Below are 18,500 nucleotides of genomic sequence, written 5' to 3' on the forward strand. Positions count from 1 at the left end.
AACAACCATAAGCCCACAGTTTTGTGCTCTGCCAAATTACCTAAGTGTGAGGGCCTTAGATGTGGAAACGCTGGGATGGTTTGCCTCCACAGACTTGTATTTTCCATTAAAAAAAAAAAAAAAAAAAAAAAAAAAAAACTATTCAAGGCTATTCATCAAAGAGAGCAAAGGAGAAATTCGGGTGCTACATGGTAACAGCCCAAAGGCCCAGGTGTCACTGATGTGGCCCCCGCCTTTGAACTACTGGACTCTGGTTTTTAGGAGCCGGATCCAGTGGGAGGAAGTTAGGTCATTGGGAAAGTATCCTTGGAAGACATCCTGGGATTCCAGCCTTTCCTGTTTCTCTCTTTGTTCCCTGGCTGCCTTGAGGTAGGCCGCTTACTTCTGCACTGTCTGCTACCTTGGTGTCATACTGTCTCACATAGGCCCAAAGACAGTGGGACCAAGCACCCCATAGTGAGACGCTGAGACTCTGAGCCAAGACAAATTCTGTCTTCGTCACAGAAGGGACAGGTTAAGACGGGAGTAAATACCTCGAGAGGCTGAAGGTTTTACTTTGCTTGCAGGTTAGCTTCATGGATATGAACAAAATGCCAGGGAAGCACTTCCTCGGGAGCAGGGGACTTTCTCAATCAGCAGAGGCAGCAGGGGTGTCCTCTTCATATTCCTTCTCCCAGCCCTAATCCCATGAGTGAAGGGTAGGGCAGGGGTTAAGAGAGCCCTCGCACTGAGGGACCTCCATATAGTTCAGTTGTTCACCTGTGGTCACTTGTCTTCTCTGCTACTGCACTGTTAACAAACTTCCATTTTTGTTCCCAAACCCTGTCACTGTCATTCTGCTGAGGGGACAAATCTGTTCTTCCCACTCCATCTCATTCCAGGAGCAACTGCCTGTCTCCTCCAAGGTCCTGTGCTATACAAGTTGGCAGTGTAACTCAGGGGCAGGGCCCTTGCCTAACTTATCTGGTGTGCATGCAGCCGTGAGTGTGATCCTGGCACCACACACACAGCCAGACTTGGTGAGGATATTGTTCCGCCACTGCTACTTAACAATACCCTGGAACAAGGCTGTGATCAGTGTGGGCCCTCATAGTTTCCTCTTATCCACCTTTTTCTGGTTTGATTAATTTAAAAACTATTCTAATCGTTTTCCCTCTGGAACCGAAGAAGCTGTGAAATGTATTTCAGCAAAAGTAAACATGGACCTCGTCTCAAACTGCCCTGGACATTCATATCTGTCAGCCCATACCGAGAGTTGTGGATCTCAGACCTCATCACATGTCTGTTCTATGGTTGGTGGTTAACACCAAAACTCACAACTAGTCAAAGAGCAGAGAGTACTTGAGAAATTCTCAGCCACAAATGGGACATCTGCATGAGCCCCTTTCTCCTGCCCCAAACTCAGGGAGCTTGTTGGAGCTAAGAGCAGAGTTCAGAGGAGGCTGCAGTGAAAATGTCTTCTGGACATGGCAGGCTTTCTGTACTCGGGAGCTCAGGATGGCTGCTGCCTAAAGAAGGCCAAGCCAGTCAGTGCTCTGGCATGGGGGCAGAGGAGCTCATGAGTCCCCACCCCAAACCAAGACCTATTCTAGGCGAGGGAGAGCCAGTTTCCTTTAAGGGCTTGACCTGTAGTAGGTTGCCCATACTCTGGCGGCCATGTACCCATGAGTATAAGGGCAGATCTACCTGGCGGGAGGGGCACAAAGTTGAGAGGATGGGTATGGGAGGAGCAGAGGATGAATATGATCAAAATGCATTGCACATGTATGAAATTCTTAAAGAATTCACAAATTTTTATATAGTCAATCTAAAATATAGTTAGTGCCTCGACTCGGTTCTTCTTCTTCTTTTTCTTTTTCTTTTTTCTGGTTTTTCAAGACAGGGTTTCTCTGCAGTTTTGGAGCCTGTCTTGGAACTAACTCTTGTAGACCAGGCTGACCTTAAACTCGCAGAGATCCACCTGCTTCTGCCTCCTGAGTGGTGGGGTTAAAGGTGTGCGCCACCACCGACTGTCTTAAATAGGAGAAAAATCTTCATTTTTTTTCCCAACAACCCCTTACTAGCACCTGTGTTTTATCTTTTTAAGAAACACAATGAAGCAAGTTATTTAACTCAAGTTAATTTTAAAGATTTTTATTTTTAATTATTCATATGCACATGTCTGTGTGTGGCTATGTACCAGTGAGTGGCAGGTGCCTGTGGAGACAGAAGAGGGTGTTAGATCCCTGGAGCTGGAGTTACAGGTGATCAAGAACTGCCTGTGTGAGTGCTGGGAAGCAAACTCAGGGGTACTCTCAACTGCTGAAGACGGAATGCGCTATTACATTCTAACAACATAGATGAAAAGAAAATGAAGTAAAACTGATAGAATTACTATGAGAACTTTATGAAGTGATAACAGTGGGTAATTTTATTATCTGTTATTGGAAACTGATAGGTCAAGAAAATCAAACACATAGAATATGAAAGGGATCTAGATTTAAACTGTGCAATGAAGAGGAGGAGTGTGTGTGTGTGTGTGTGTGTGTGTGTATAGAACTCTATGCCAAAATGAAGCTGGTCAAGTCTCCAAGCACAGTGAAAACATGTGTAGACTTGACCATGTTCTGCATTATAGAGCAAGTTTCAACAAAACCAGGAATAATTATTACCTAATTTTCAATATCAGTGCAATTAAATTTGAAATTAGCAATAGAGTTATTTTTAAAGCTGGAGGATGGTTCCATGATAACTGGAATTTGATCCCCAGTACAGAAATATATTTATATTTATTCTTATATAAGTATATTTTACAATAGATATAGATAATTTAAATTCATATATTTGAAAAGTAAAAAAAATTATTGCCATGTAAAGTAAAAACTAGTGATATAAAATAAAAATATTTCAAGCTCAACAATGAAAATACCATATTAAGCTGTTCAGTGTATCTAAAGAGATTTTAGAGAGACATGTTCTTATTTAAGGGCAAGAAAACCTTCAAAGGTGTGAATTAATTTTTCACATAGAAAAAGAACAGATGGAAGCAAGTGAAACAAGGAGATAAGAGAAATCAAACCAGGCTTGGTGCATGCCTGCACTTGAGGCTGAGAACCAAACAGCGGATCTCAAGCTTGAGGCTACCTAGCTACAGATGAAACTCTATCTAAAAATATAGAGAGAGACAAATTAATTGAGATTTAAAGAAAAACTGCCCACATATTCATTTATGTCCTATTTAATATCTGGTATCTGGAAATTGAACTCTTGACTCCTGATGTCTGGGAACTGATCCCTAGATGAATAAGCCTTCGATTAACAAAAATAGCAAAACTGGGGTAAGGTAAGTGGACTTGGGGTGGAAGTTAGTAAGAACGTGTGTTCTGATGCTTTGCTGTCTCAAAGAAAGCAGGGAGGGAAACTGTCTTCTAAGCTGAGTTCATGTAGCTAAGATAGCACAGAGAGTTGCTCCGCGAGTCCACACTGCACTGGGGAATTTGGGCGTGGACATGTGCCCTATAGCACAATGGATTCAACTAGAGTCCACCAGGAATTCATCAGAAAGTGTGAGGCTGCACAGATGGGCAAAGTATGGTATCCTAGAGGACAGAGTGAAAAACAAACTCAAGAGGTACTAAGTCGTTAGGAGGCCTAGGGCCAGGAAAGCATACAACTCCCTGATTTCCCTGCTCTGCACCAAACAAGATGAACAACAGTCTCAGGAGTGCTAAGCGTCAATAATTGGCAAAACAATAATTGTCTTAAAAAAAGGATTTTGTTCCAAGTCCATTAGAAGCAGCAGCCCATTATAAAATAGGGATGAGCTAGTTAGTGTGTGTGTCACAAATGCTTAATACTGGCATGTATGTCTTTAAAGTAACTGTGAAAAAGGCCAGCTACAGGTCACAAAGTTTTGCTTCTTGAAATTCAGTTCATAGCTTTTAATTAGTTGTTCTTTAGACTCTTTGATTTCCTTTTCTGTGTTTGTGTACATGCATGTCTTTGCGTGTGTAGGCCTGAGATTGATGTCTGAAACACCCTCCTTCACTCCATTTTAGTCATCGGGTCAGGGCCTCTAAATGAAATCCAGAGCTCTCCGATATGGTTATTTTTACTAGCCTGCTAGCCCTGGCTCCACCAGGCTAGATTCTGAGGCTAGATTGTGGGCTAGCACACCCAACCAGCATTTCTGTGTGACTGTAGGATCCAAACTCTGGTCCTCGTGCTTGTACTGAAGGAGGGTTAGCCACCGAGCCGTTTCCCAAGTCTCTTTTAATTCTTCACTGCTTGGGTGAGATCTGCTATGTGACAGGGCAGTGGTGACAGGAACTGTCTTATTCTTACATTTAACTTTTGGAGATGCTCCTAGAATTTATGGTTAAATCTGGTGGCTGATGCCAGGTTTTAGAAGATACATACTTTGGTTAAGGAAGATGCCTTCTGTTCCTAATTTGCTGGTTGTTTTTGTTTATAATGAATTAATAATAAACTTATCAAATATTTTCTCCGTATGAAATAATCATGGGTTGTTTTCTTTGCATATTAATAGTTTTGGCTTGAAATCACTCCTGTAATTTGGGCCATCTTGAAACTTTATATTAACATATACTTTAACTTTATTTACTAATGTTGTAAAGCCAGGTTTCTTCATGTAGGCTACAACATAAATTGATAGTCAGTTTTCTTAGGAATTGTACTGTGCTTATCTGATCTTATCTTCAAATCTCAGAAAATTTGTTGAGCTTAGCTTTTCTTCTGTTTCATGAAATGCTTTATATACAAAAGGAGTTCTTTTACCTTAAACACCTGATAGGCTGTACAGTGAGCCATCAATCTAACTTCTTCTTGTAAGGAGATTTGAATAATAACTTCATTTGATCCATAGTTGCTGGTGTGAATTTTCTGCCTTGAGCAGACATCTGTTTAATCCATATTTTTGAACAACATATTGTTATGAATGTGGTGAACCCGACAAATAGGTAGATGCTATTATAGGAATCATTTTAACTTTTAAAACTCAATCCCAGGTTTTTGTGGGTTTGTTTTGTTTTGTTTTGTTTTAATGCTGAAAGCCAGAGCCAGGGCCTGATTCATACTAGATGAGTACTCTACTACTGAGCCACTCACCACCCCCACCAGAGTATTTTGGGGGTTCAGCACCTGAAGGGCCACATTTTGTGAATCATGGCTCTGCAATTGTCGTGATTTACAAAGCAAGAACTCCTGTTCAGAAACACTAGGTGTCCCATTAAAACCTGCCAGTCATTAAAATAAATGCTCCCTGTCCTGGTCTTCTTTGCCCTTATTGTGATGAAATACCCTGATGAAAGCAACTTCAGCAAGAATGGGTTTGCTCAGCTCACCCTTCAGGGGATACAGCCCGTCATGAAGGGGAGTCAAGGGAAGGGAACGTCAAGAAGCTGCTCCCATTAAATCCACAATTAGGAGCACTGTGCACAGCAAATATCTCCATCTTATACAGCCCAGGATCAAAGCCAGGGGGTGGAATGGCAATAGTCCTATGTAACACAGATGCCCTGAGGCCATTTTCACTGCTATTTCTAGATTCTGTCACGTTAGCAATGCCAATCTTCATGCTCCATTTAGTTAATCTTGTACTTTAGACTTTTTATGTTTCTTAGCTTCACAGTAGATTACAAAGCACTTAGTTGTGTGGGTTGTTACTTTTAAATGTATAGGTTTTGAAGCTATAATTATTACAATCTGTGTATTTTAAGTATCTGGGTGGGGAGAGGCATTCTGCCTGATGTATCACTGTGTTGGCTAGTCCACAGGCTGCTAGCCCAGAAGCTTTCTTGGGGTACCTTCTGCCATTCCTCTGTGACCTTACCTCCAATCAGAACTCAGGAAGGGTGGTTCCTCAGGATGGACCATTGAAGAGAAGATTTTATGGCAGTCCTAGATAGTCTTAGATTCTAATCTCCCTAAATTCCAATATTTCTGATAAAAGATGACCTGGGACAATAAAAGGGAAAGCCTCATGCATAGCCACAGAAGTGCCACCTGCTTTCCTTGTCCCTGGGTTGTGGCCACAGCATCCTGACTTCCCTCTAAGGAAAGAAAACACGGGAGCTCTCAGAATCCAGGGAACTCTGCAGAGAGCAAACACACTGCAGCTTTGTCACCTGTGCATGAAATGTGTGTTCTAAACGGACTCATTGGTTTAACAACTTTGTGACATTTCAAGTTCAATAATCACTCATGTATGAGTCTTTAGTTCTTCAGAGATTATGCCATTTAAAAATTTTACATTTCTTCTAATCAATGATTCACCAAAGGGTTTGTAGCTATACCAGCCTTAACATAAGTCAATTTATACATCTGCCCATTTAGAAAACATACAGACTTAGATATTTCTATAACATTTCCTAGTTACATGCTGCAGTGTTTCTCATTGTGGCGTTACTTATAGACTGAAGTCTATGTGTGTGTGTGTGTGTGTGTATATATATTTATGATATGCATATTTATAGACATGAATACAAATGCAGCATCTTCAAAGCATGCATAACTAATTTTAAATATTTAATATGATGAACAACTGAACTATTAAACAAGAATAAGTGGAATAAATTGCAGGAAATATGTTTATCACATTTTTAAACTTTTTATTTTTTGTGTTTATCATATTTTTAAGGCATAATTAAAAAATAATTTCTAAATGATGACTTATCAACCTAGGCCCTGGTTTTAATAATTAAAAATCATAACAAAGAATGATTTTACTAATTGAAATCTGTTTTGACAAGCCCTTATTTCCCTAATAAGATGACTTCCTGAAAGTACCACAAGCAGTTAATGAATCCCATGTTAATTAGGTTTAAACTTTTTTTCTGCGGTATTCAAATGAAAAAACCTGAAACACAGTACATTCAAATTGCTTTTACTCAATTAACTATTAGTGACAAAGTAAATATAATATATTATTATATATTATTATTATACATGAATGCGGTAAGAATCTATAGTGTTCAAGCTAGAATTTCCTAATTTTGAACATTGATTTGTCTTTTAAATTCAAATACTAAAGTAGTGTTTTACAAGTATTTCCTAATTGCCCACTGAGACCTTCCACGAGAGAATGTATTCTCAGAAACTAACAAGTGTGTGTCCTTTTCTTGTCGTTTTGTTAGCCTCTTAGCAAATACCCCGCTGTGTTCAATGACATTTCATTCTGGCTGCCCTCTGAGAATTACATGGAGAATGATTTCTATGACATCGTCCGAACAGTCGGGGGAGACCTGGTGGAAAAGGTTGATCTTATAGACAAGTTTGAACATCCAAAGTAAGTGAAAAGCTCTCCGATTTTCTCTCTTACCATCTCTGTGTGACAAATGGGACCTGGAGACTTACAACAGAGTTTCGCTGAAACCCGTTGCGCCATGACACTGTCTTCTGAAGGGAGGGTGTGTGTGCAAACTGCCCTCTCAGAAGATTTCCTAAAATGCACTCTTATCCTTTCCTGCCTCGGTAAACAAAGTGTCTGAAGCAGTATTTGAAAGGTCCTTTATCTGAGCAGGGGTTTCTGGCCTTGTCACCCTCCAGATGTAGAGTTGATGAGACATGGGAAGAAGTCTGTGATGCAAACCTTAGTGCACATTTACTAAGCGACACGAGAGCACTGTTGGTCTTCCTGCGCATTGTGCTCCAGTGTCTGCCCTGAACTTGCTGTCTGGTGGGAGGGGCACATAGTACATAAATAGCTACACACACTGGCGGTCTAATGAGGGAAAACACGTTATCAGCCCATCAGCAAGCTGATGCCAGCTGGGAGATTGGATTAGCTCTTGAAGATGTTGAAGGTGAGCAAATATACATGATGACTGTAATATCCCAGCTGCTCCAGAGACCGAGGCAGGAGGATTGCAAGTTCAAAGTCAGTTTGAGCTATAGAGTGAGTTCAGGGATGGGCTGAGACTTTAATGTCCCAAGTTTTAAAACTTAAAAAAAAAAAAAAAAAGAACTGAGGATGTAAGGATGTAGCTCAGTGATTGAGCATTTGTGTAGCATGTGGGAGGTCCCAGGATCAGTCTCTAGCACTATAGAAAATACTCAGAAAAAAAAGTATGCTGAGCAGTCTTTGAATGGGAAAAGAACATTCCAGAAAGCAGACTTGAGAGCCAGGCATAATCACTCATGCCTATATTCATAACACTTCGAAAACTGAAGGAAGAGGCTTGCATTGAGTTCAAGGACAGCCTGGGCTACATAATGAATCCCTGACTCAAAAGATTAAAAGGGGAAAAAAGAGCTACAGAAAACAAAATAGAAATCAAATTAGAATCCTCTGGTGGGAAAGTGACACATACAAGATGCTGAAGGCAGCGAAGAAATGTGGCTAGAGGTGCTAGGGGGAAGCAGATGAAAAGAGGTGACTCTTAGGTAGAGATGTGTCCGTAGGATCAGGTCACGCCAAAAGGTGCAAGTCTGAGACTTGTATTTTACATTAGCTGTGATTAGAAGCATCAGAAGTGTGTGAGCAGGAGAGATGGAAAGGTGCTCACCTTCTTGGCTCATGCTTCTTCAAAGAACCTTCTTGACTCCCAGCTGTTGGAGACTGGATGGTCACTGAATCTGGCCTAGCACTCCCTCTGCGCCCCCTTCCTGGCCTTCACACTTGTATCACACCCGTATTGTTGCTCTGCACTTCCAGTCTCTACCCTGCTGAACATGGTCTCTCCCGTTTTGTTCTGTTTTGTTTTAACTCTCTCTCTCTCTCTCTCTCTCTCTCTCTCTCTCTCTTTCTTCCGTACTCTCATTTCCAGCTCTTATCTCATTTCCCCCATTACTTAGAGATCCTAAAGTTCATTGTCAAAGGTAATGTTTGCTCAAAAAATTGTGGAAACAGTATCTTGTGACCTGTGTGTCTTCATAACTGGCAGTCTGTTTATACCTAAATGAGTGTCACTTGGGTCAGACTCAAGGTGCAGTATTACTCTCTTGACTTCTTGAGTTTAACTTGGTATGAAGAAATCTAAAGCCACGCTTGACTGTTTTCACTTTTTTTTTTTAAAAAAAAGATAATATTCAGCTTTACTAAACAGAAGAAAGGAAACATACAAAACCAGGGTTCCAGCGATCCAGGAGAGCAGGGGGAAAAAAAGAGCCTGTTTTCACTTTTTGACCTAAAGGAGTCTTTGTTTGTCTAAAAAGCCGGCTCACTTGATCAGGATCCCCCTCAGTGGGAACCTTCCTCCCATGTGCATCTTTCCAAAATGAGAGTTGTCTCTGCTTTTGCTTTAGGTGAGCTTTCTTAAATTCTTTCTTTATGGGTTCATTTTGAGAATGTCCTTCATCTGACTCTGCTCCTATTATTTGTCTCTCTCATCTTCTAAATCTCTTTATTTCCACTTCACCTAGTAGGCCTTCTTATTATGATAGAGTCTGGCCCTGGGTCTGTCTTTTCTGTCTCTCCTCTGTCCACACATCTATACTTATCTTCAGTTACTGCTTCCCCCGTTGTGACGTCCTGAGAGCTCACATCCTGTTCTTCTAATCTTGTCATCCTCTAATCTTGGTATGTCTGTTGTTGTTGTTGTTGTCGTCGTTGTTTCGAGACAGGGTTTCTCTGTGTAGCCTTGGCTATCCTGGAACTCACTCTGTAGACCAGATTGGCCTCAAACTCAGAGATCCACTTGCCTCTGCCTCCTGGGTAGTGGGATTAAAGCTGTGTGCTTCCACTGTCTGGGCTTCCCTATGTCTGCTTTATCACTCTCATTAACAGAGAAGTTGCTTTACTTGGTTTTAACAAGTCACTGCAAAATATTTAATCAGAAATTGTATGCACTCCAGTGGCAGCAGTCTTTCCTCTTAGCATTTCTTATTTATTTATTTATTTATTTATATTTTTCAAGACATGGTTTCTCCGTAGTTTTTGGTTCCTGTCCTGGAACTAGCTCTTGTAGACCATTCTGGCCTCGAACTCACAGCAATCCACCTGCCTCTGCCTCCCGAGTGCTGGGTTAATAGGCATGCGCCACCACCGCCCGGCTTTAGCATTTCTTGTTAGTAAGCTTTTCTACCACTTTTCCTCATTCACCCTGTTTTGATTGATGAGTGTGTGGTAGAAGTGGGATTGCCCTTTTTGTAACTTATTTGAGTGTATCAGGTTTCCTAGACCAAGTGCTTGTACAAGCTTGGCAGAGGAGGTTGGGAGTTGGCCTGGGGCAGGGAATGGTAGTGATGGTAGGAGGCGTTGGGGATACTCAAGTCCTCCTTCATGGTTAACTTGTTATATCAACAAGGCTTCTTTCCCCCTCTACTCCCAAGAACCAACTCTTTGCTGTACTGGAGAGAGAACCCAAGGCCTCCGATTTGCCACTCTACCACTGAGCTATGTCTCTTGACACATTTTTGCTTTTTATGTTAAAATGAGGTCTCACTCGGTTTCCCAGATTGGCTATGAATTCACTCTAGTTCAGGCAGACTTGAACTTGGATCTTCCCATGTTGGCCTCCTGAGTGGCTAGGATTACAAACTTATACTGCCAGGTCCAGCCTCGTCTTCCATTTCTATCTCCGACCCAAAGCCTATTCTTGTTCAAAACAGATGTACTCTTGTTTATCCAAGAATGGACATTTACTGACACTTCCTTTGCACTTCAGATTATAAACCTCAGCTCTTGGGTAAAAGCAAAGCTACTTGTTGGGGTCGTTTGAGGTAAGATATTACATGTATTTCTTTGCTTCATCCTATTGGCTTTCTATTTGATTTCCACTTTTGAAACCTGTATGTGCTACTTGTCCCCTGACTTTACTAGAGTGCCTGACTGGAACTCAATGTCTGCTGCTCTAGCAGCTCTTTTGTACCAAGGTGTGACGCTGTCCGGAGAGCAGTACCAAAACTGCTGGCCCTGGGGCGTGTCACCTCAGCCCTGGTACTATAGGCGAGAGGAAAGCAGTGTATTGGATACAGGTGTTTGTCGTTCACATCCAAAGTTAAACCTAGTCCATACCACTGAGGAGCATGTCTGAGGAGAGATGTTCTTTCACCATGTTGCTCACATTCACATGGTCTCGTGGGCAGAGGTCGTCATGCTTTCTCCAGTTAATATCAAGACTGTTAAGCATTTTCACTTTGTAGACCTTCTTGTCTCTCCAACACGACCTGACTGCAAAAGCCGCCATAGACAGAGTGCACGTGGCCAGGCCTGCCTGTGCCCCAGGCCAACCTAGGAGTCAGATTTGGACTGTACGCTACAGTTTGCTGACTCAAGACCTCACTTTGAGTCTGTAACCCTGGCCTGGGAGGTTGTCCATCCTGTACCCCCTTCCTCTTTGGAAGGCCTCAAGCATCCTGCACCCCTCTCTTCCCATGGAAGACCCTCTGATCATCCTGGAACCCCTTTCTTCCCACGGAATACCCCTCAAAGCAGCTTGCACCCCCTTCCCATATAAGGATCCTTGAGCATCCTACACCCCACCCCTTCTCCCCATACCAAGACCCCTTGAGCATCCTACTCCCCACCCCTTCTCCCCATCCCAAGGCCCCTTGAGCATCCTACACCCCACTCCATTCTCCCTCATTGGAAGGCCCCTTGAGCATCCTGCACTCCCCTTACCCCATTAGAAGGCACCTGGTTGTGTGGCGAGTGAACTTGTCAATACCCACCATGAGTGTTCTCTGCAGATGTAAGTGAACATGTTACAAAGGAGCCAGAACCCTGTCTCTGCCTGACATCCAGAACACATGTCAACCTGGAAGAAGCACAGAGAATCCTCTCTGAGATAAATAAGTGTTGAACAAATTGCATATTGTGTTTTGAACAAAAGCACATCTCAGGATATCTGGGGGAAACATAATCTACTGAATATGGGGCTAATTTCATAATGTTCAACAAATGGAAGAATTTTGTCTCAATTACAGATAACAGTCTGTCCCCTGCAGGAAGATGGATGCATGGCTTAGAAGAAAATGGCATTCGGTTCTAGTTGGTCATTCAGAACCTTCTTCCAGAGGGTCACTCTTGCTTCCTCTCTGGACCACTTAATGTACTAAAGGGAGTCTGTAGTTCAAAAGTTTAACCTAACAATAAATGCCATTGTGGCCACCCCTTCCCAGGGTTGCTGTCCGGGCCCCTGTGGACTGTTGCTCTCTAGGCATGTCCTGTGTAATGAAGGTAAATCATAAGTCATCTTATGTGTGCCTTCAACTCCCTTAGAAGGCAGCAATCATCTTTAGTCTCTGCAGCTTTAAGTTTGCAGCTTTAAGACTGATAGTGCCAAGTTTATTTTCTTAGGCGACACAATTGTTCAGAATATTTTTAGCCTGGGGCATGAGAAAGAGTAAAGAGAAACTGGGAAAAGCAGACCATTTTCTCCAGGCTCACACTCCATTTGGATATGGCAGCAGGTTATTGTGAATTATAGAGATAAATTATCAAATAAAATGGCCTCAAATAGGCTGCTTTGGGTTGAGTTTAAGACTTGTTGTTGAGAGAATTAAAATTTGTTTTTGTTTTTTTTTTTCTTTTGCATATTTGGGTTGGCACTTAAGAAGTGCATAGTGGTAAAAATGCAGGTATCTGCAGCACATACAGATGTCCCCACTGGCTTTGCTCATAGACCCAAGTCTCTCTGGGACTGCAGTACTGCCGCTGTTCATATGGTCATGATGGGTGTCTTCTGAACCTTGTTGGTCAGAGCTGTGATGCTAGAGGGATAAATCAGCCCTGTGGCTCACTCAAGTGTCACTTAGTGTCACTTTTCTTCTTAGCACTCTAGAGCTTGTACCCCCTTTTATGACCAATCATTTCACTTACTAAATTGTCATAGAGGGTGTTCCCAAACACTGCCGTTGTCATGGGCTTCCAAAGGGGAGGCTTGGGACAGAAGGGATTTATTTAAGGATTTATTTGAATCTTAGCTATGAGGGTCTTGGGAACTGAGGCAGCCTAAAGGGCAGAGATCCTCCACATCTGGTGCCTTGATCCCGTCACTTCTTTTCTCAACAGGCCTATATTCAGCTCCCCCACTTTATACATACATGCCAACCTCTGTCTCCTTCGTGGCCCACAGCTTCCCCTGGGCAGTCCTTTCCATCATTCCACAGTGGCTTTTGGAAAGAGCCATAGCTCAACTGGCAGAGTTCACTATCACCACCTTGGGGCAGAGTGCTTTGATCGGGCTGCCTCCTGGGACTCTCTACAGTCAGTGGATGACCACAGTGAGGCCAGACTCCAGTGTCGACTTGTCAGGGCCACTCATCAAACAGCCCTGCTGTTTGTACTCTCCAGCACAATTTCACGTAGAAGGACTGGCAGTACAATTCTTTCAGACTAACCCATGAGCGTGACCTCCCTTCCCTGGCCAGGTTGCTCACGTGCAGACGTCGTGACTACTTCACATTGCTCCTCCCTGTCTTGTGCTCTCCATTTGCACAGGTGCTGTGTGAGGGCAAGGGGTCCTTGAGGGCTGCTGCTTAGTAGACACCATGTTTGGAATGCTTCTGTCTTTCTGAAACCTGTGCCAAAGTTTAAGCACCACTGTGCCAGTCCTGAGAGGTGGGCCTTTAGAGAAGTGGGTGGTCAGGAGGCCTTCCGTTTTAGAGGAGGATTCAGGGCTGCCTGTTCTATGTTTCTCACAGGCTTGGTCCTGTGAGCGTGTATGAGAGGAGCCTCGACTTAGCATCACCAGGCACCAGATCTGCTGCCATCTCCATTTCCTACTTTCCAGAACTGAGAGGAATTGCTTTATGTTGTTTATGAATCGCCCAGGCTTAGTTATTTTGTTATAGCAGCAGAAGTAAACTAAGGCAGGAGTAGCTAACTTCCGTCTTCTCTCAGTGTTTATAATGGTGGCAGAGCCTCACTGTCGTCACTCAGCGTGCTTGATGAGTGGATAATCTTCTTTCTTAGAAGAGTTCGTAGTGTGGGGCAATGTGTATATTAGAAGCAGCCTAGGACGTGTAGTTGGAAGCTGTACATCCAGTCCTAAGCTCTTGTGTGTAATATTCTGTTCTGAGCTTTTATTTCCTCATCTGCTATTAGGAGTGATATTTTCCTCGATTAGTTACTTTAAAATAGAGCTTTGTGTGTGAAATTCACTGAGATAATTAGCTATTACTGTTTTGTTTAAAACAAACAAACAAACAAACAGAAGATAGTAACTTCTAAACTCTCCTGGTAGAGATGGGAGACTTGGGTCTGTCTGCCAGGTCCATTTGACTGCAAGCCCTGGGAGTGAGCAATTGACCATCCAGGGATGTGCCTTCACCCTGCAGCTTGAATGAATTGTTAAATGGGGGGGGCACCATTGAGAAGAGGCCTCGATACTGACCAGCAGAGCTGTGCTGTATCCATTGTGGCTGTTCCCTGGGTCCTGGGTTGAGAAAATGTTGTGTACAGAGGCAGGTGGGATGACCTCTCTAGTTTGCTTGTCATTCTTGGTCTTGTGATGGAACCAAGTGTATACCCTATCTGAACTTAAAGATTCCTTAGCAATCTTTTGATTATAATAGTAGCAGTGATATAATAACCAATAGTCTGCTAATCTGAGGAGAGCCCGGGGTCCAGAAAGCTTGTCTGAAGTTGTGTTTCTTGAGAGTGACAACTTGTAATATCACAGAGATGGCCAGGGGCAGCAGGGTCTACCTTTGAACTCACCTGCCCTCCTCCCTTTTTCCTCTTTTACTGCAGTGCTGCTGCAGGGGCCAGAGACCGTCTGTTGTACTTCAAATGGCCTGGAAAGCAATCCTAAGGAACTATTTTTAGCTTGGACCCTGGGTCTTAGCTTTCTTCCTTCTTTCCCCAAGCTGCCCCTTACTAGCACTCCATGAAGGATCCACATATTACCTTCTCACAGCAGGCCTCTTTGCGCACATCAGCCAAATTAAAGCAGTTACCTTAGTCGCTCACACCTGCTCTGTTTGCCAAAGGATTCTATGGGATGACCTTCAACCCTGCCCTGGTCCTCAGGAAATTTAAGGGAAAGGCCTTAAATAAACAAGCACCCTTGTTTCAAAGAAAGGTAGCACCATACTTTCCCTTAAACCCTCTAGTGACTTTTGCAGGTTATGGTCCAACTGAATTGTGAGGACAAATGGAGCTTAAAGTGGAGGCCTCCCAAATCTCAGGTGGACCGAGCAGAATGTGGGGAAGAGAAAGACAGAGATGTGAGTGGCATCACACAGCATGGGAACGTGCGGGAAACAGCCCGAGTTCAGGAGGGCTAGCGGCTGCCTCTGTCCCTTCCCACCACTAGAAAGGAATAGCTAGTTGATTTGTAATGATCAGGGATCTACGTATGACCCAGCTCAAGTCTGGGAAGTCCAAGAGCACTGCGTCAACATCAGGCGAAGGCCCTCCTGCTATTTCACAGCATGAGGGAAAGAGGAGCATCCTGGCTCTTGACTCCTAGCAGAGCTGTGATCCCACTGGGGGACTCCTCCCCCATCTCCTCTGATCAGTGTTGTTTCCAGTCTGAGTCTGCTTCTCTGTCGCTGTGATAAAACACTGACCACAAACGCTTTGGGGTGGAAAGGGTTTATTTTAGTTTACAGGTTACAGGTCCATCGTCAGAGGAATCCAAGGTAGGAGTTTGAATGCTGCCTCAGGCTTGTTCTGGCCAGGGTGGCACCACACACAGTGCCTTAGGTCCTCTGCCATTAATTAGCAATCAAGAAAATGCCCCCACAGAGCCAATTTGGTTGTGGCAGTGTCTCAGTTGAAGTCCGTTCTTCCCAGCCCTATCACATCGACAACCAAGATCAGCCATTGTCCTTCCAAAAGGCCCCACCTCCAGATGCCACCAACTATGAATTGAGGAATAAGTTTCTAACATGAACTTTTGGGGAGATTCATTCAAACCTCAGCAGAAGACTTGTTTTCCCTTATAAAACCTTAGCTTATCTGGTAGAAAATCGGGAAAGTTGTTGATTTAATTCTATTTGCCTTTCCTTCCTTTGGGGACAATGTTGGCCAAGAAGACTTTAGGCTGGGAAACAAGTTGAGGGATGTCTGTTGGTTTGTTATTGTTTTAAGTTTACTATTCTAGAAATAAGAAAACATTCTTGTGTCTTTCCATGATGTTAAAATGTACTGAGTAGCAAATTTACACTGTAAGTCGCTTTTATATGCAAAACTTTGCCTGACAACCCCATTTGCTGTGGTAATCTGGTCAAGGTGAGCACAGGTTCTTTTATCTCTCTAAATTTCTAACTCTTATCACATATCACACAATACACATACATATCCCTTTGTCCCTCTGCACCCATGCTGTAACATGTATGTGTGTGTATATGAGTGTGTGTTACAGAATGTTTATGTGTGTGTATATATTATCTGTAATGTTTTATACACACACACATATATACACTAAAGGTACAGCTATAAAGTTTTAAGAGATTTCAGCAGTGCTGATAGACAGTAATGGAACTGTATTGATAAGATAAGGAACCCAAACCAGCTCTCTGAAAGAACCTACTGCTGTAGTCTGGGCGGAGATCTAAGATGAACCCCACCTCCAGGTGAAAGGACAGGACTAGGTTCAAAGCTGCAGCCAGTGATTGGATGAAAGGCAGATCCAGATGGGCAAACAGAAGGACAAGCAGACAGCAGCTGAGTAGGCTATGTGAACAACAGGGACAAGTTTTAATTTTCTGCCTGTTGGTCCTTGGCTGACATACTGGCTCTTGATGTACATGTTCTGTGACATATATACTGGGTGTCAGCTGATTGATCAATAGAGTGTCATGGCATCTTAGTGGTAGATATCTACATTTTTATGGAATGCACATGAAGGGTTAGACCTTTACCTCAATCTGGAATGTCTGATAAGCTCCTGGGCTTGATTTCGCTGATACAATTTTAATATGCCAATGTGCTCCCAAATCAAAATTCACCATTATAAACATATAAAACAGAACCTTTTTACTCCCAGAAGTAAGTCATACACCATGCCAAACAGATAGTACTGTTTGTGTGTCCACCCGGGAGCGTAAGTGTCCTTCCTCAAAGTCTGCTTGTAAAATGGAATCTCTTGGAGACAAGGTGCAACCTGAAGAAAATACTGTTTTTACACAGTTTGGAGCATTTTAGCGTAGGACACAACCTAATCATGAGTGTTTGCTTGCTTGCTTGCTTGTTTTTTGTTTTAGACAGTCACTCCCTAGCAGCCCAACTGGCCTCAGCTCACTGAGGTCCTCCTGCAGATAACCACCACACCAGATGAGACACACCTCAAGAATCTGAGTGAGCACCTGGAGAGATGGCTCAAGAGTTAAAAGCACCTACCATTCTTGCAAGAGCATCCAAGTTCAGTAACCACGTCCACATCCACATCAGCAGTTCACAAAGCACCTGTGCTTACACTCACAGAGGAACCAACGACTGTTCTCTGGCTTCCATGGCATTACACTCACATGAACACACACACCCCTCATATGATTAAAATAAAAACCTTCTTTTTTAAGAGTCTAGATGAGAAAAGAGTTTGGGCTAAGACCGGGTCAGAAAGTTTACTGGAAGAATATTTAAATGAAATCCATAGGAAAGGTGAAATGTTTGAGGAAGATATAGCGGTGATAAACCTAAGTAATTACCTAAGTAATACACTCCTGATCGTGTACCCAAGAGAGCAGTGTTTGAAAGTGAGGTGGAGACAGAGAAGAGGGAACAATGTCCTGGTTATTTTGGACTTCCTGAATTTGGGGATATGGCCACAAGAGCTTCTGAGAGAGGCAGGGTCAGAAAGCATCCTGACTGAGTAACTCATACTCCAGAGAAGACCTAGAGTCCTTGTGGGTGTCTGGCTAGGAAAATCAAAAGGAAGCAGGACTCTGGAAACATCAAGGTTCACAGAGGGTATAGAGAAAGTGTGACTGAAGGAACAGAGGCTGGGGATAGTTTTCTTGCAAGACTCTTTCTCTTCCAGATGGCCAGGCTCTGATGCTGAGGCCCCTAGTGGTCAGTGTAATGGTAGAAAATGCTCCGTGGGGAGGGGTGTGTTCCTGCATAGATATACACCACACACTGTGCCTTCCCTTCCACAAATGTTGATGATGAGACAGTTCTGGTTTTAATTATGTATGTATCTGTCCAATGCTTTGTGGGCCAGAGTATTGTGACCAGAAACTAGCCCTGCCTCTTCTTAGTTATATGTCCCCAAATGTCATTTGGGAGAATGCCATGGGAACTTTTCCCTACCATTCCCGTTTTTATTTTTCATCCTTGTACAGCTAGTGCAGAGGACAGCTTATGGATTTATAGTTTCCTTCTGGGCATGAATTACTCAGATGCTGGATTAGAGATGAGAACTCTGGGCCAGAAAGATGGCTCACTTTGGGTGAAAGTGCTTGCTGCCAAGCTTGACAACCTGTCTTCAGTACCCAGAACCCACTTGGTGGAAGGCAAGAACTGATTCTTCAAGTTGTCCTCTGACCTTCATGTACCCACCATGGCATGCACGCACGCACACACAGGCACACACACACACCCACCCACACACTAAATGGACACTTGTTTAAAATTTCTTAAGGATGATAGTTGTGCTGGAGATATAGTT

The 18,500-nt window shown here is 43.1% G+C and overlaps 1 protein-coding gene across 6 annotated transcripts in view; it reads left to right on the forward strand.

The window, feature by feature from the left end:
- The window catches only part of Fars2 (phenylalanyl-tRNA synthetase 2, mitochondrial), a 389,947-nt gene that overhangs the window by 271,184 nt on the left and 100,263 nt on the right, over positions 1 to 18,500 (forward strand). For all 6 annotated transcript variants that reach the window (XM_057788169.1, XM_057788168.1, XM_057788167.1 and 3 more), the window contains one exon: positions 7,134 to 7,285. In XM_057788169.1, the coding sequence (XP_057644152.1) occupies positions 7,134 to 7,285 (152 nt within the window). The remainder of the gene's footprint in view (positions 1 to 7,133; positions 7,286 to 18,500) is intronic.

The sequence above is a fragment of the Chionomys nivalis genome, chromosome 13 (genome assembly GCF_950005125.1).
Source record: "Chionomys nivalis chromosome 13, mChiNiv1.1, whole genome shotgun sequence".
In the NCBI taxonomy this organism is placed as follows: Eukaryota; Metazoa; Chordata; class Mammalia; order Rodentia; family Cricetidae; genus Chionomys; species Chionomys nivalis.